This window comes from Cervus canadensis, chromosome 16 (assembly GCF_019320065.1).
Source record: "Cervus canadensis isolate Bull #8, Minnesota chromosome 16, ASM1932006v1, whole genome shotgun sequence".
In the NCBI taxonomy this organism is placed as follows: domain Eukaryota; kingdom Metazoa; phylum Chordata; class Mammalia; order Artiodactyla; family Cervidae; genus Cervus; species Cervus canadensis.
This window is the reverse complement of record NC_057401.1, coordinates 13,738,899-13,757,796: the sequence shown is the minus strand read 5'-3', so window position 1 is coordinate 13,757,796 and position 18,898 is coordinate 13,738,899. Positions and strand designations below refer to the sequence as shown.

At 42.1% G+C, this 18,898-nt stretch overlaps 1 protein-coding gene across 3 annotated transcripts in view; it reads left to right on the top strand.

The window, feature by feature from the left end:
- CWC27 (CWC27 spliceosome associated cyclophilin) overlaps nucleotides 1–18,687 on the top strand; it is a 241,541-nt gene extending 222,854 nt beyond the window's left edge. The window contains exons 14-16 of one of the 3 annotated variants that reach the window (XR_006273416.1): nucleotides 11,140–13,657; nucleotides 14,346–14,439; nucleotides 18,046–18,687. Coding sequence is in view for 2 of the 3 variants with exons in the window: in XM_043489001.1 (XP_043344936.1) it covers nucleotides 2,034–2,196 (163 nt within the window). In the remaining variant the exon portion in view is untranslated. Of the gene's footprint in view, nucleotides 1–2,033; nucleotides 2,474–11,139; nucleotides 14,799–18,045 lie in introns of those variants that run through there. The other 2 variants (XM_043489002.1, XM_043489001.1) reach the window with 2 other exon arrangements.
- The last annotated feature ends 211 nt before the right edge of the window (nucleotides 18,688–18,898 follow it).

Genomic DNA, 18,898 nt, shown 5'->3' with positions numbered 1-18,898 from the left:
TCTGGGGGGAAAAAGCGTAGTAAGTAAGAAGGAGCTTGCTTTTAGGCACAGTCTCTGAGCAAAGCAGGTTGCAAACCTTATGCAGAGTTTCAGGGTTGGGGGTCATCTCAGAGTTGATCACAGCCTCCGAAACACGACTGTTAAGGAGAGGCTGCTGGTGACTGGCTGGCGGGCTTTCCTGGTGACTGGCTGGCGGGCTTTCCGAAGCACGTTCACTGGTGTGGTTCTGCCACTGACTGGCCAACTTTTAAAAGCAGGAGGCTGTCACTGATTCTTTGGCTTTCAGAGGTACATTTACTGAAATGAGTTACCACTGATCATTTTGGCCTCCGCAGGCCATCATTAATTGATTAAATCCTGTTTGATCGATTCGGTCTGGTTCTAATGGTTGCTTGCTACCATGGCTAGAGAGTAATTGCCTTTTGCTAGGAGTTGAGGACTATTTTATTCTCAGATGCTAATACTTAAAGAGTGTGGAACATTGAAAGCATAAGAAAATCATACTCGGAGGATTCCATCTAATAAGCAATAATCCTATAATGCACTTTCTAAATAAGGCTGTTTCCAAGGTTAAAGCCATGAAAGTATAAAAAGTCAGCAGTTCTCATGTGTGATACTGTTATGAAATCTAATGCAAATAATATATTAATAATAAAGTACAGAAATGCAACTGTGCTTTACTTCAGTTAGTAAATTAGACTCTAGGTCATCCATATAGTAATATCACTTGTACTCATTGCATTCTAAGAAGCGTTTCTGGGAAAGAAGAGGGTGGGAATGGTGGTAATATATAGCCTGTCAACTCATGACAGTCAGTCCTACTGAATTTTTTGCAATTGTGGTATCACTAATACTGTACCATTTCATTTCACTCACAAAATCTTTTTAGAATTCTTCAAAAATCTAAGTATATCCATGGGAATTCTTAACACAAGTAAACTTCACCCAGCATTTGTGGTACTGCAGGAAGAAAGGGGGTGGGAATTTCTGCTAGTACCTATTGCCCAATTTCTGCTTATAGAGGGAAAAATAAATCACTGTAATATTTGGATTTCATCTGAAAGTTACAGCTGACATGTGGGGAGTGTTAATCCTTTAGGCAATTTAGCCATATCTGCTATGATAAAGAAAAGTGCTGGGTATGCCTGTTTTAAAAATTGCTTAAATATCTAGTGAGAAAAAGAAGCCTTATTAGTTTTACTTATATATCAAAAAACTGAACTTTTTTCTTTCTAAATTTATTCAGCTGCCCTAGAATCTAGTTTTGGGACTTCCCTATTTATTCCCAACACATCCTAATGGGGGCAGAGCCAATCACTTACACATTTCTGTGCCACTAAGCATAGCCAGCTTATGACCACTTAGGATTCAAGCACATGTTGATACCTTAAGACCAGTAAGCATTTGATAAAGTAGGGAAGTAGGGTGGTTAGATTTGTTGTAATCAACAGTAAGAGGAGGAAATTAATTCATGGATCTGTGCCCAAAGCTCAGTTTCTTTTTGTACAAATTTTTTTTTAAAACTCAGCAACTCCCCCAGAAAAGGGAGTCATAACACCATTTAAACAGGAATTTTCTGAACACATTCCCTACTTGACCCATTTAACTACTGCAAACAAAACAAATCAGATAGGACTGGTTTACTGTCAGGGTTTTGCTTTGCAACCTGGCTCACTCTGGCTCAGTGAGTGTGCTCTTTAAAGGAAGCTGACAGAATGTTCTCTGAGTTTAGTTGAAGGAAGACTTCTGGGTAGAACTCTCTTAACCTCCCATTAGAGAAGGAACCTCAAGTGAAGTCTGAAGCACAGAGACTCACTACTAGAAATACAAACCAACAAAACAAACTCCAGACATGTTTTTCAAATTTAAGTGTTTTCTGAGAAGTTGGTTTCCATGTGGTTTAAGCACCAGTAAACAATAAACCCATCTTGATGTTTTGTAGCCTTTTGGTTCATTATGCCAAGACAAGTGTAGTGTAGAACTTCTTTCAATTCTTATGCCAAAATCAGTGAACCATCTCTCTCCCACTTTAGGATGTCGCATGTACTTCAGTTTGAGGATAAAAGCAGAAAAGTGAAAGATGCAAGCATGCAAGACTCAGACACATTTGAAATCTATGATCCTCGGAATCCAGTGAATAAAAGGAGAAGGGAAGAAAGCAAAAAGCTGATGAGAGAGAAAAAAGAAAGAAGATAAAATGAGAGTAATGATAACCAGAACTCACTGGAAATGTGCCCGCAATAAATGGCCTTATAACAGCCATTGTTCCCAACAACATCACTTAAGGGTGTGAAAAGAAGTATTTTTGAACCTGTTGTCTGGTTTTGAAAAGCAGTTATCTTCTTATGTAAATTGTGGAATGATGTAAGCAAATGCTTTTGGCTACTGGTATATGTTTTTTTCTTTTTTCTAATTGACCTTTTATATTGCTAAATCTGAAATAAAATCACTTTCCTTCCAGTTTTCATATTAACCATTTGCAGACTGTGCAAGCCTGTTTGTATCTTTTTACCCTAAAATCTGTGAAGCCTTTGTTTTCAAGATTTTTTATAAAAGTTTTACAGGAAGAATATTTAAGGGAAAACTCCTTGGCATTCTGCTGTCTTTGAAATATAATTTTTAAATTATGTAATACAAAGATTGATAGGTTTGTTTTGCATATAAATATCTAAAACTAGCCAAGTCAGTAAGACTTAATAGCCTTAAATCTTTCTTCAGGAACGCCTAAGTGAATGTTGATACCTGCATCTAGGTCAGTACCTAGGCTTAATGAATGCAGTCAAGACACTACCACACCAAGTAATATCAGCCAAGCTTACTGCACACCATGGCCTGACACCATCTACCTGCCCTTCTCAGCACAGCAATAGCAGGAGCATGTACAGAGGTCCCATCCGGGCCACAGAACTCATTCAGAATTTAGCCTTTTATGACAATCAGTCATGCTATTTACTGTATATTATCTATACTATTTTAGTCAATGTCTTCTAGAATCTGAATGCCAAAATTATTACCACAGGTTAACTCTCAGTTACCTAATAAAACCTTACCAGCTGCATATTTTCAGATAGTGTCTCATCAATTCTCTCTTTTGAAGTGGAACCCAGTAGGCTTTCTTTATGAAGCTACCAGGTGGCGGTAGCGATAAAGAATGTGCCTGCCAACGCAGGAGATGTAAAGAGATGTGGGTTCAATCCCTGGGTCAGGAAGATCCCTTGGAGGAGGGCATGGCAACCCACTCCAGTATCCTTGCCTGGTTTTCCATGGACAGAGAGCCTGGCAGGCTACAGTCGGTGGGGTTGCACAGAGCTGGACGTGACTGAAGCGACCTGGCACGCACATGCCGGCTTTCTTTACAGCAGTTGCTCTCACAGCACAGTCCCAGACACTGCAACTGTCGCGGCAGCAGCCTCACTTACGGCCATGTTAGAAAAGCGAATTCTTGCCATACTACCCACCACCACGACCCCCATCTAGACTGAGTCTCAAACTTTGATCATAGAGAGCTTGTTAAACAACCTGCCGGCTTCACCGCTGGTGATCCAGTCTTTGAGACCAGCAGTATCTAGTGAAGTTTAAAATGTTCATATCCAGTGATCCAAAATTTCAAATCCTAGGTCTGCCTACTAAAGAAATTCTCACACACTGCTCAAGGGAACTGTACTAAATATACATTTAAGTATCAACCAAAGACTAGATAAACAAGTTATTGTATATCCATGCTGTGGAATACTTTGTAAGTGGTAAAGATCAATAAACCAGACCTCTGTATATTAGTTTCTCTTAAAAATAATGAGGAAAAGGAAACCTCCCATATAAAAATTTAAAATGTGCAACTCACGATTATATATTGTTTATGGATGTACACATGTAGCAAAAGTATAAAAACAAAAAATAGTGTTTACCTCTGAGGAGGCAAAAGGAATACACAGGGAGCTTCACTTATGTTTGTAATGTTTGATTTCTTAAGATAGATGTTGGGTAGTCAATCCTCGCTATATTTTCCTCTATAAATTTTGGTATGCTTGGAATATTTCATAATTTATTCTTTATGATCATATCTAGAACCTGGGGTGAGAAGACAGAAGGACAATCCCTTTCTTTCTTGCTTCAGAAGCAGGAGAAAGTTTCAAAGAGGAGAGGGATATGATAAAAGTTCTCTGAGAAATAGATGTGAAGTCACCAAAAAATAAGCCAGTGTTTGGAAATGTGCCCTGTCTTTCCCTCATCACTGTAATAGCAGTTGTATTACAAAGGTACACAAAGCAAAAGGCTCTTTTCTCAACTCACAAAGTCTCTGTTGGTTATTGTTGAAAAGTATTACCACTAGATCTGTTTGTATTGAAGTACCCCATAGATTTGCTCTATCATTCCTCCAAGACTGTGTCCACCTAAAACAGTGTGGTTTTGTCTCCAAAACAGACGGAACCACAGGTCTCTAGGGCACAATCAGAAGACTAGTATTTATAGGCTGAAAAAGATAACTGAATGACAACATTAAAATAGGTGGGCTGAGTGCTCCTTATGTTGCTTTAACTGCAAGGAGCAGAAAGATCTGAAATTCTACAGAGACTAGAATCTAATCAGAATTTCACCATGATAATAAAACTGACTTTGAATTTAACCAAATAATAGCAATAGCAATTTTAAAAAGCTTAAGAACATGGTTAAAGTGTTATATATGATATTAAATGTGCTTATAGTAAAATCTTTGGAAATGTCACAGGAACATATTTGGGCCATGTGAATTGCAAAAAAAGAATAAAATGAACTCAAAGAAAAAAGAGAAAATATGTAAGAAAATCAGCCTTTATAGTTCATTCTAGTTTTACATTTATTTGAGCTTATTTTTCCCTATGTGCATCCTCTAGGGATGTGTTATCCTGAAACTGAAGTCTGGTAGCCTTCTTGTTCACTGTCTCTGGTGATGCTGGACACTGTGGAGAGCAGAGAGAAAAGCAACTCCCAGTAATTTTTTTTTTCCTTATTTTCCTGACAAGCCATTTCTTTCACATTGGTTGAAGCTGATGGCAAGGTGAAAGTTAAAACTCACTCTGGACCTCCCCTTTCTCAATAGGTAATTGGAGACGTGCAGATCTCTAGAATTCTTAATGGTATAATATCAAAATGCACCTTATCACATGCCCACAGCTCTCTGTACGCTCTGAGGCCACGCAGTCAATAACACATCTGCTGCATCTAAAAACAGGGACACCCCAGAACAAGGTCATTAAAAAAGTGTGAGGAGATAAGTGGTTTGCTGCTGTTGTTTTTAGAACAAGTTCAATAAACTATGGTGTCCTTATCAAACTGTCACTACCAAGTCTCTTGATAGGATCTGACGTGTGAGGTACATAAACCTGTGCTGTTGTATCACTGTGGCCTGAGTGAAAAGGTTAGATAAATGCAGAATATTGCCCCAACATGCTGTTTAATCTTGGTGATAACAAGAAAGAAAATGGATGTGTGAAGTGAGTTACCATTGAGGGTTGTATCAGTATAAGCAATTTGTATGTACGGGGTGTAGAGAAGTTAAGAGGGGTCACATTCTTTAACACCGTCATTCACAAAAAAAAAGGGAGGTCTGGTGTCTCTATGGCTTTGACTGCTTTCCAATGACTACAGTTTATCCTGGGATGCCACTTCTGCTTCCTAGAAACCAGGAGGGTTTCCTGTCCCATATATATTTTATCTCCATTCTTTTAGCTTTTAATAAAGGCGAAATAGGAGCCATATTTTAGAGAAATCCTTTCTAATAAGGATTCAATGAAATCCGAATTCCTAGAGAAATAAAACAATCTTAACAAGATGAGTATTAGAAGTCCCCACAAGAAGTATGCTTGTGGAAAGAATACTCATTATTCCCCAAAATCTTCCTTGCAAAGCCAGACTCGAACATCTTTGTCACAGGTTCTAAGGGCTGTGCTAATCCCTGGGCAGTTTTCAGTGGTGCACTGTTTAACTGGCTCCGAAGAAAACAGAAGGCAAGCAAAGCCCTGATTTGCATCATCTGCCGACTTCGGTGTAAATACTCTCACCGTGGCTGATTTCAAGCCACCAAAGGTAGCTCTCAGCTACAACCGGTTATTTTCCCCATTCTGTTTCATTACTAAACAGGAACTTCTACAGTAAATCTTGCACTGGCCCTAAAGAACTCACAAAGATTTTTAACCTTTTTTCCAAGATGACAGTCTTCAGGGGTATTTCTCTTTTATGTGATTACTTCAGACAATTTGGTGAAGTTCTAAACTGTAGCAACATCTGCACCCTATGCTTTTCATGATGAGTTTGCAACTTTAGATTCTCTGCTGAGAGAGTTTTCTGAAGTCACTTGGATCTCATTTATTTTTCCCTCTACTCATCTTTTTGCCTCAATTTAGTACAAATCTCACAGAAAGAAAAAGGGGGGAGGGAGAAGGAAATGTAATTACATTTCTTTGAATTATTTTCTGTAAGTGATAATGTATAAATTCATCATTTAAATTTTTTGGAAGATGTTTTGGGCTAAGGTTGGAGAATCCTACCTGGAGAGAACACCAGCTTCCAAATGAAATGCAGACAGGAATCCGGTCTCTGTCTTCCACATCTGCTGGAGATTATTCCTTTAAGGTTAGATCATGATATTAATTCACATTACCTGATCAGTAAGAACATCTTCTGAAGGCTTTCTTCATAGCACCAGTCTTTTAGACTTAGTCTTTTAGAAAACTGTTATTTTCTCATTCCATGATGCCAGAAATGATAATCATTGCTGCAGTTCCAGCACTTTTTAATAATCAGGATAATTTTGAGAGCAGAAAACTCTTATGTGATTTTCCCATTTGTTTTCTGATTAATATAATTGGAGCTTTGTTATTCAAATGCTTTAATAAGAATATATTTGGAACAAAAGGCATCATGTATTGAAAATATATTTGAAATGAAAGGCATCATGTATAGAAAATAAATGACTAAAGTAGTATATATTCTATGGCTAGTTCTCACTGGTTATAAGTAAATTTAAAATTTGTGAACTACCTCTTTTCGTATTATGTGTGTAAATTGTTCTTTAATTTGCAATTTTTGAGGAAATATTTAGGGTAAGAGGAATGTGATCTCTGCTCTAAACTTTTATTATATTATTGGTGTAAGTGAATACAGTAGTTAAGAATGGGTACTATCTCCCAAGCAACCAAAGAATTCAATTAGTGATTTTAAAATAATTTAGAAAAGTTATGCATGTGAGGCGTGGGTCCACTTCAGAGTGAAGTTTCCTAATGTCCATCTTGTGGATTTCATGTGTCATCAAGCCAACATGTCCAACACTGAACTGTCTACACCTCCGAGCCCTTCTTCCCCTGTATCTGCTTCTCCTGCACTTTCCCCCATCTTCCCTATTGGCAGTGAGACTTTTCTAGTTGCTCAGGCCAAATAGTTTGGATTCCTGTCTTCATCTCACACCCTGTATCCAGTCTGTTATGATAATCTGTTGGCTCAACCTTTGAAATATACCCAGAATTTCACCATTTTTTTACCACTTCCCACTGTTACCAACCCTGGTCAAAGGGACCATCCGCGTTCACGTGGACAACTGTAACAGCACCATAACCAGTCTCCCCACGTCCACCCTTGTTTCCCTAAAGCTATTAATGACAGAGCAGCCAAGTGAACCCTTCAAAACATAAGTCACCTTGTTATACTTCTCTGCTCAAAACCCGTCAGTGTCTCCTCGTTTCATACACGGTAAAACCCACGTCCTCACAGTGGCCTCCGAGGCCCCAGAGGATTACACGCCCCGCCTCAGTCTCTGGCTCCCCCTCATTATTCTCCTCCCTCGCCGTGCCGACCACACCGCGCGTCCTGTGCCCCATCAGATGAGCCAGGTGTGGTCCTCTCAGGTGCTGGGCACGGGCAAGTTCTCCCGCCTGACCGCTCGTCCTCCACACCCCAACTCCCACGCCTCCTTCAAGTCTGCTCAGATGGCCCTCCTCAGTAAGGCCTACAGTAACCTGCTCAGCTTTACAAGCAACCCATCCCCACCCCACATGCCCAGGCTCTCTCCCTTTCCCACTGTAGTTACAGCCAATGGCACTACAAACTCCTCAGCACTCGTATTTAACTCTTACAGACAACCCTATGGAGGAGGTATGAACTCTTGTTACCATTTTACAGATGAGAAACTAAGCTTTACAGATGTTAATTATTTGTTGTTTATCATAATCTCCCACCATAGAATGCCCTCCAGGAGGACAAGGAGTTTTGTCAGTTTTACTGTTGATCCAGTGCCTAGAACCGTGCCTAGCAAAGATAGACACTTAATATTTGTTGAATGAATAACCCTCCCTCCAAATAAAAAAAACAAAACAGGATCCATTATAGTATTGAGGCTTCCCTGGTGGCTCAGATGGTAAAGAATCTGCCTGCAATGTGGGAGATCCAGGTTCAGTCCCTGGGTTGGGAAGATGCCCTGGAGAAGGAAATGGCAACCCACTCCAGTATTCTTGCCTGGAGAATCCCATGGACAGAGCAGCCTGGCGGGCTACAGTCCATGGGGTCGCAACGAGTTGGACATGACTGAGCGACCAACGTGATAAAGTGTTACTCTGTATTTTATCACTTAATGTTACCATCATTTCAGAAAGTTAGGACATTTTTATACTCAAAATGAAGGAAGGTTATAACTTCAGAAACAGCTCTAATATTTGAAGAAATTTAACTTTAGGAGAACCTTACTACATTGTCTTTTTCTCATTCTAACATAAGACACTTTGTCACAGGTGGGCACAGATCCAAAGACCATTTGGGGGAAATCGCCAGTCTATAGGAAAACACGTGGCTTCCTTAAGTACCTGCTCTTTATAGAAAGCAATATTCTAATTCCCGAGATGGGAGGGGACCGAGGATCGACATGTAATGTGTGTAAGGCTTCAGACATGCAACTGATTTAACAAGAAAACAATATAACCTCTTAATATCAGTTTTCTCCTCTCACATGGGAACAGTATCAGCTGCCTTACCCACCTGTCACAGTCAAAGCAAGGAATAAACACAAAAACCAAGCTTTATAAAGCATATAATGATAACAGCTAACATTTAATGGATGCTTCCTTTATGCCAGACACTCTTCTAAGCACTTTATCTGTATTAACTCTCTTAATCCTTATAAACAACTCTGTGAGGTAGGCTCTACTATTGTCTCCATTTTACAAATGAGGAGGAGACTTGAGGCTTAGCAAAGTTAAGTAATTTGTCCAGGTCACACATGAAGTAAAGCAGCTTGCTGAAATTTAAAACAAGACTGAACCCAGAGTTTTGAGTTGATCACTAGACTACCGTGCCTCTTGCTATACAAACCAGACTGCTTTTCTGTACACCTCTCGTATACCTGTAGAGTTACAATCCAGCAGGTGAAGAAGGAAGCTAACAGCCTGCAAAAAGACAACACAGTGACTTCAGTTGACAAGAGTTCTATGAGTAAAACCTAAGTGAGTGCTAGAATGAACACGGACTGTGGTTTAGTGGGATTAGTCTAGAACTGCTTTGTGGCAGAGGGAATTCTGACCATAATTTGGAAAGAAGGGAGAACATGGCATTGAGGAGACAGATCATGTTGCAGGTGGAGAGAACGCTATACAGACAAGCCATTAAGAGAAATGCAGGAGACAGTGATGTGTCTACATGATGCCAAAACATCTGGTCAATTCAGTTTAAAAAAAAAAAAAAACTCTATCAGCATAGATTTCTTCAGTCAATCCAGATGTTTGGCGTCTTGTAGACAAAACATCCAGATGATTAACTGAAGATTTGACAGAGTTGACTGAATTAACCAGATGTTGTAGCATTGTATAGACATGGTGTCAGGACATTTGTTTGGCTGGAGTGGGGTCCAGCTGTCAAGGAGATAATGGTCTGGGCAATGAGAGAGGACCTGGAGGTTGCATTTGATGCAATTGGGAGCTGCTGGAAGAGGCGTGTGATGGAAAGGATGCTTAAGGAAGAGGATTCTAACAACCACGTGAAGAAAAAAATATGGTGAGAGGAAAAGCCGTAGACAGGAAAGAGGATGTGAGTAGAGTGCAGGTGTGTGTGAGGTAATTAGAGCCTGGACCAGAATCAGGCTGGGGAAAGCAACAGGAAGGAGCGGATCTGAAAAACATTACAGAAAAAGAACAGGAAGTCACGATGGGCTAGATGAGGGAGTGAAGCTGCACATCAGCCCGAAGCTGGGAGCCTCCAGGCCTGGGAAAGCAGCTGCCGTCAGCCTCCCCACAGCAGTAAACCAGGACGGAATCCCCGGGAGACCTCCCCCACGAACCTCCACCCAGAGGCCAGGGTCAGGCCCACAGGCGGAGGGAACCTGGTTGGAGACCACAAACACAACTCTTATGTAAGGTTCCCTATCCCTTTTAGAGCCACCTAAATTGATTTTCCTTCAAATCCAGTTTCATGCAAGGATTGAGAATGCTAGATTAAGACTGTTAGGTAGACACAACTTCAGCAAAAAAAGACAATACTTTGATGTAGTTTGCCTTTATACAGTATATCATGTAAACTAAAATCTATAGAGGTATGACTAAATTAGATGAGATTAAGAACAATTATAAATATAGTACCTATAGTACCTAGTTAGCATTATAAAAGCCTGTTAACAGGCACAATTAATGGCTGAATTCAAGAATTTATATATCTTTTGAAATCCTTAATTTATGAAACCTCAGAACATTGACTCTTAGTTTGGATATTCTGCAGATTTTTTTAAATTCCAAATATCTTATTCGACAAGAATCAAGTTTATATTTATCTCTGCTGCTCCTGCTGCTAAGTCGCTTCAGTCACGTCCGCCTCTGTGTGACCCCAAAGACGGCAGCCCACTAGGCTCCTCTGTCCTTGGGATACTCCAGGCAAGAATACTGGAGTGGGTTGCCATTTCCTTCTCCATATTTATCTCTAAAGAGTCACAAATTCTAAATTACTAGGATTCAAACTATGGTAACTGTGATAGTGTGCTCCTATTTATTTTAAAAAATTCCAAATATTCATGGTTTTGAAAATTTGCAGTTTCACATGTTTTCAGCCCCAGGTTTATCAGCCCACCCAAACAGTGCATGCCCTTTACAAAAACACCCAGGATTTCTTCAACTGTTTCCTTGTTCATTTCAAGAGGCAAGAAATCATCAACAGAGGTTTGTTGTTGTTCAGTCGCTCAGTCGTGTCCGACTCTTTGCAACCCCACGGACTGCAGCACGCCAGCCCTCCCTGTCCCTCACCATCTGCCGGAGCTTGCTCAAACCCATGTCCATTGAATTGGTGATGCCATCCAACCATCTCATCCTCTGCCGTCTCCCTCTCCTCCCGCCTGTCAACAGAGGTTACTCTCTGTTTGTTCATGGTTTGGAACAAAACCGAGAATTTCTCTCATTTTTCTTTCCCTCTCTCTCCCCTCCCATCTCTCCTTCCTCCTTCCCCCACCAGAGAAGCAGCACAGAATGTGAGACCATAAACATATTGATGAGTTCCAAATCACCATGGGGGAGGTGGAAGGGTCAGGAAACTTGTTAAAATCAATTTCCCAGGCCTCAGAAATGACAAGTCTGTTGATCTGGGGTGGGAGCCCAAGCATCTGTTGCTTTTTCTGTTAGATTTTTAACAAACTTCCCCAACAATTCTGATGCCTGTTTCCTGAAAATCAGACTTAGATGCTGCCCTAAAGCATAAAGCTAGAGCATGAAATGCATCTATTGGAAATGCAAATTTAAAATGGTAAAACATAGATTACATTTTTTAATTACATATCCCTTAGTCCTTCCTTTATGTAATAAATGCCTAAGTAAATTCACTGTGTTCTAAGATATGCAGAATGTTTCACAGAAACTGCATAAAGTCAAGCAGACCTATGCAATCAAGCTAGAAGTGCAGAAGACAAATAGGACAGCTTGTCTCTTCTCAGTTCACAGCAGTGGCCACGACAGCCCTTCCCGAACACAATGTGTACATGATGGGAAATATAATTAATGATCTTGGTAAGTCTTTCTAGTGCTCCAAGGCTGAGTAACTTATCAGATAGAAAAAACAGTTGAGTTCACTCAAACAATGGGTGATTTATCCAGGTGTGTTTGAATATAACCTTCCCACAGCCATCTTTTTGTAAGAAATACTTCAAAGTTAGTAGATAGCAAACTAGTTATTCAAAAAGTTAATCAGTGAAATATCCCCCATCATAACATCAAGATTAGAGTGTTTGTTCTCTACATATAATCCCTTAGGTATCCTTTTCTGGCAGTACTAAATCTGCTACAAGAAATATTAGTGGATTTTTTTTTTCCTGGTACTATGGCTTCATTTGCCTTAAGCTCAACTCACTCTCAGAAATCTTTTCCCCAAGGATATAGGAATGAGAATAAATTGGGAGAACCTTGTTAGGGTCCCTTCATTACCTAAGGTGTAACAATTAAAGGTCACATTTACTTTCATTGTGCTTTGAATGATGCTTTGGAAACAATCAAGGGTTTCATATGTAACTCAAGTAGTTTCGACTTGAGTAGTGATGCTTTCCCACTTCGCATTCTCCTGCCACTTTCAAATCTCATCTGCAACCATGGGGAATGGGAGAGAGTTAAGACAAGCTAGGATTACAAAAGCAAACCCTTAGGAACTTTGAGAATATAAAAAGCCCTTGCCTTCTGATACAGGTTAAAATGAAGATTCATTTCCAATGATCTTCTTTTATCCCACGGCATATGCTCTAGAGCCTGAGCATCTGCCTCTACATCCTCTGATCAAAGAAGAAAACTTTCCTTTGCTTCTAAACCAAACCTGGTCTCTTTCTATTGGTTCAAACAACACTGAGGGGTGGGCGGAGGACCCTTGCTGGGGCTTGACTTCACAGGGTTTATACCCCCACTGTCTTGGAACTCTCTCCTCTCACCTCTTAATCCTGACTCTCCCTTTCCTACCAGCAATTCTTGTCCTGCTCCTCTTTTTTTTTTTTTTTTTTGATCTCTGATCTTAGATGCTGGCTCTGAGGAACCTGGTCAATACTCCCTGAGATAAAATGGCCTTCAGCGCCAAGGCATTTAACAGGTGGAAGCTAAAAGTGCCGCCTGCTCCACATGACTTAGCCTTTACCACCTCACTTTCCTACCGCGAATACTCATCAAACACTTGTCTTCCTGTAAAACTTGTGGCACAAGCTAGCCAATTTAGTGACAAGACAGTAACATGACTTGGGCCATCTGATGGTCCGTCTCACCTGCAGAGGCCCATGGCTTGTTCAAGAAATAGATCTGCCTGGAAGTTCAGACTCTACAATAACTAAAGAGGCTTCTGAGCATCACCGTTCGGGACCACAGCCCTCTGCCTCTGGCCCCCAACCACCTGCAGCACTTTGAGGAAGATGGTTTTTCACCAGGCCTACAATTTCATGGCCACCCAGTAAGAAGTGGAACAAAGACACTCTTCCCAGGCCTGTGAGCTATATGAGTAGCCAAAGTGTCTCTCCACAGGCTGGCGATAGTCCCAGGTTTAAGAACAAGGTCCTCATGACCTACTGAGCTGGGAGAAGATCGTGTTCCTGGATAACAAGCTGCCTTTGGCTTCTGGGTGAACCCTCTCTGTAGGTATAATGTGAAAATGTGTTCAGTGCCTCTCTTCAAAGAAAACCTCCTCTCTGCTGACAAGGGTTAGTAATATGCTAAAATGGTACACTTACTTCTCTCTCTTTCTCCTTTAAATATCCAAGACACTTAGTGTCTCCTGAGGTTTGCTAGTTAATAATGGGGCTTTTCCCCCCCTGACAATCCCATCAAGTATCACCTGAAGAAGGGCTAGCCATTTCAAAATCCACAGTAACCAAAGAATTCTTCTAGCACCTGCATGCACCTGAATGCAGTTCCTCTTGCCTGCTATCCCACATTATCCTTACTGCTTTTAAGTAAAATATCTCCTACCAATAGGGGAAAAAATTTTGTTTTTCTACAAGTGCAGTTTTTCCCAATCATCTTGTGTGCTGGAAGTTAAGTAAAATTGACCTAAAAATGTTACAGCACCTTCAAGAACAAAAAAGGTTTTTTTCCCCCCTCTGTCTCATCCAATATGATGGGGCCAAGTTTGACATTCCCAGAGTATTTAAAATACAAGGCTAAAATATAACCTTGGTGGTCATTGGCCTAACAAGAGTCTGGTTAAATTTAAGGAAACTGCTTCCAGGATACGACTTAGATGCTTCAGAATTTGTTGGAATGTGGTCAACAAAAAATAAAATTTCAAATCCCAGTTTATTTGCTTGAAGGACCTCCATGAGGTAGACTCTATACAAGAAACAATTCCATCGTCCAGAGTGAATATTCACTCCTTTTTTTTTTTTCCAGTCAGGAGTTTGGAAGAAGCCAGCAGGCAATGTAATCATTTGGTAACATCCTTCCCACTGCCAAGATGGATTAATGCTGGGAGATCTTACAACTGGTGAGTAATCGGTAGTACTTACAGACCCTTCATGATCCCCAAGGTGTGATTATTTTCCTACATGGGTTTCTGTCCTCATTCTCCAAAGGGTGCTTCTTCATTTCCTTTGCTCTCCCCCCTCTGGACTCTCAAGCCCATGTCACAAGTATGGCATGCTCTCCAAGTCACTGCTGACTTCCTTCTCAAACCAAGATGGTGAGCACTTTAGAGACACTGCTAAAATGTGAAGGCTATATTATCAAAGTTATACCGGTTTCCTTTTAAGTGATTCTGGAAAGGTATGAATAGTTGTTTATTAAAATTTAGAACCTAAGCATCCTCTGGTTCCACTGGTTTGGTTTATTATGCCCCTTCCTAATACTCAAGCTGATTTGAAGATATCATGGACATACTAAAATCTCACACTATGAAGAACCTAATTGAAACAATAACCCCACTATGAGTTTTCAAAATAAATGCTCTTTGCATCTTTTAGCACTATCATTCATTCTTTAAATTTTGCTCACCTCCACTACCCCAACTCTTCAACTTATATTCAACTCCCTTCTTGGACTAAAAAGGCCTCTGAAAAGGGAAATGAAATCTGATATCAAAAGAACTCACATTCGGGAATCAAACAGCCTAAAGGTCAAGCTCTGTCTCTGCCACCAACCAGCTGGGAATCCTTAGATGATTCACCTAATTGCTCTGAGCTTTGGTTTCCTCATCTGCAATTTGGACATACAGTTTACCTCAAAAGACGGATGGTTCTTTGACCTGAGCCAAACTCCTTTCCTTTAGGCTTAGGGACCTGCAAACCTTTGCCTCCTAATCACTCAGGAGGTAGGTACTTTGGTCCTTTTCCCAGATCCCTTCAGCTGAGTCCCAAGTCTTAAAGTCATCCCCAACAGTAAAGCTAATTTTGGAAAACTGGGCTAAATATATCTCCAAAAACTCATTATTTCTGATCAGCAGCCTCACCCCCAGAAACACTGTCACCTAAGCTGAGTGCTAACCCTCATTCATAGTAGCCCACACCATAAACCAGTGGGCCCTGCCTTACCTGATATCAGAATCAGGCAAGAGCTTTGAAAACCACAGACGTCTGCTCCACTCCCAACTCTGGAAGCCTCTATTTTTAAGTTTCCCGGGTAATTCTGATGATAACCTCAGTTTAAGCAGCTCTGATTTTAGCAGCCACCAAACATCCCTATCTTTTCCTCCCACACCTTTGAACTGGGTTATCTCTCCTGATCTACATAAACCCACTGCTACTTCTCCTGAACCCAGTTAGATGTTGACTATGAGCTCCAAACAGGCCACAGGGACTCAAGCTACTGATTATGGCTTAGGAACCCTCCTCCACATCCCCAGCCCCTTGGGTCCAAGAGGCAGAGAAGGCATCACACTTTAGCCAAAGAAATATAATAAAGAAAGCACTGGTGTTGTAGAATCAGTAGCAGCCAGTGTGGAACAATGGATCGAAGTTCAAAGGATTTAAAGGCCTGAGACTCCAACAGTGATCAAAAGCAGATAAACACCCTTTTCCCTGCCAAGGCAATCTAACATGATGCAGCACTGAGTGTGCTGGTGAAGTTCATAAAGCAACCCTAGTGAGACCTCTGTTGTGAGAGAGAGAGTGTGAGTGAGTGAAAAAGAAACTGAGTGTGTGTGTGAGTGTGAATGAGAGAATGTGTGCGACAGAGTGTGTGAGAAAGAGACTGTGAGTGTGAGTGAGAGAGTGAGAGACTGTAAGAGAGTGTGAGAAAGAGTGTGAGTGAGAGACAGTGTGTGAGCGTGAGACAGTGTGTGAGAGAGACTGTGTGAGAGAAACAGAAAGAGAGTACATGTGTGAGAGACAGTGTGAGAGTGTGTGAGTGTGTGAGTGAAAAAGCGTGTGTGTGCATGAGACAGTGTGTAAGAGACTGTGTGAGAGAAACTGAGTGAGAAACAGTATGTGTGTGAGAAAGTGTGAATGTGAAAAAGTGTGTGTGTGTGAGTGTATGAGTGTGAGTGTGAGTGAGAATGTGAGAGAGTGTGAGCGTGTGAGAGACTGTGAGAATGAGTGTGTGAGAAAGTGTGAGTGAAAATGTGTGTGTGCGTGAGACAGTGTGTGAGAGAGACAGTGTGTGTGAGAGAAAGTGAGAAAGTATGTGTGTGAGAAGAAGTGAGTGTATGAGTGTGTGAGAGTGTGAGTGTGTGTGAGAGAGTGCATGTGTGAATGAGAAAGACAGTGTGTGTGAGAGAGTGTGAGTGAGAGACAGGGAGGGAGGGAGAGGGAAGAAGGAAGAGAGAGGGGAAGAAAGGAAGGAAGGAAGAAAACAAAGATTGTGTCAAGTTGTGATGTGATTAAAGCAAACTGGCAGGGCAATTTGCATTTATGGGCATCTTTCAGGAGTACCAGTGCTGCTCATGTGGACCCCAACTCTATCTCCACTCATCCCCAAGTTCCAGGCACTTGCCTACACCCTGCTCACTGGTGTGTCTCATGGTATGGCTCACAGTTGAACACGTGCCTGATAAACTAGACTACAAACAGGGTGCGGGAGCTGGGACACTGAGTTGCAGGGACCCCAGTGGGAGCTCCTTCATGGAAAGGGGAAGTTCATGGAGGAGTCTGCTGTGAGATGAGACGCTGTGAAGGCAAAGGGCGGTGTCCCTCACCCCGTGCTCCGGGGCAGTCTTCCCAGCACTGCCTCCTGAGCAGAGTTCAGCAGCTTCCCACTTAAAATGCCTCAAGCCCTTTGCTTGACTGGCCTGAAAAGAGTGTGTCACCTCACCCGGAATTCTTTTCAGAAGATTTTACAAAGCCATTCATAAGAACGACATACTTCACTGTCTGATGACTTTACTGACATCTCAGAACCCCCAGAGTCCTTTGATCACTTTTCTCCCAGAGGACATAGCTTTTTAGCAAGACCAGTGTGAGGACCATCTCCAAGGAAAACAGTCAGCATCCAAGGCTCACCATCCCTAAGCAAGCCGCTCCAGGCATCGGCCGGCAGCCCTGTTCCACGATGCTGCTGGTGCCCATTCTGTTTTTGCTGCGGTGGCTCCCCGCAAGGGCTCCTGGGGAACACAGGCCTGCACCCTGACTCTGGATCCTAGAGCCCGGCCATCCTCCAGCAACTGGCTAACGGAGCGGGCTAATGGTTGGAAATCGTTAAAACAATTTTAATAAAAATAAAGTCATGAATGATATGGAACTCTAATACAGATCTCATTAAAACAGGTAGCTATAAAACTCTATACTTTAAGAATGGCTTCTCTCTCCAAGTGAATTCCAGTTACGGTCCAGGATTTAATTTACCCTTTGGGGCTCTGATACTACTGCAGATGGTGGCCAAACCATTGTCTCAGCACCGTGGTGATGGTCAAGAACTGTCGCAGCACAGAGCAAACCTGCCTGGCGGGAGGGAGCAGGTGGCCGGCCAGCGGCCTGCGGGCTGTTGCGCATGCGCCCCCGCAGAGCCCGCCGGGGGCGAGGGCGTGGCCGTCCGGACGGCGGCCCCCGCAGCGGCGTCTGACATCGCCGTCTGGGGCACCCTCTCATCTCAACCCGACCCGAATTCTTTTCAGGGATTAGTCCTGACTTCGTGATTAATCGGCGCTTTCTGGTTTTCCTAGGGTGACGTCATAGGTGCGCAGAGATAAAACAGGCTCCCCTCTGAAGGCTCCGGCGCAGAGCAGGGTCCTGAGGCCCGGAGGCGGTCCCGGGACTCCGCCCCGCCCAGACGGCCGTAGCCAACTCTGCCCTGCGGCCCGGAGAAGCGCTGGGTGCACCGCCACGGAGCCTCTGCTCTTTATTGCTTTGGCCCACTGGTTCAATGCAAAAGTTCAAGACTTTCTGTGTTTTTCATAGTTATAAAAGTAGGACATGCTCATTTCAAAAGCTGGAAAATTATAAAAGAGAAAGGTAATCAACAGCTCACCCTGCGGGCTCCATCTCTGTTCATTTTGATGCACTTCTTTCCAGCCTTTTTTGTCTTTCTTTGCAATAGATTTTCAGGTGTTAAACACTGCCCAGCTGCAGTCGTGTTATAAGGAAATAATTCTGAATCTTTTAAAACTTAATGTGGGAGGAGATACATTGCATGTGCTTGGATTAGCCAACATTTCTGTAAAGCTCCTTTAGAACCTCCTTAGTGGATGTACTCTCAGAGACGAAAATATTATTTCTATTTATGGACATCTAGGACAGGGCTTCCCTCCTAGCTCAGTTGGTAAAGTATCTGCCTGCAATGAAGGAGACCTGGGTTCAATTCCTGGGTCGGGAAGATCCCCTGGAGAAGGAAATGGCAACCCACTCCAGTATTCTTGCCTGGAGAATCCCATGGGCAGAGGAGCCTGACAGGCTACCGTCCGCGGGGTCACAAGAGTCGGACACGACTTAGTGACTAAGCCACCACCACGATATTTCCATTTTTTACTGGAATCTAGGTAACAGGTAGACCAGCCTTGCAGCCTTTCTCATGTTTGC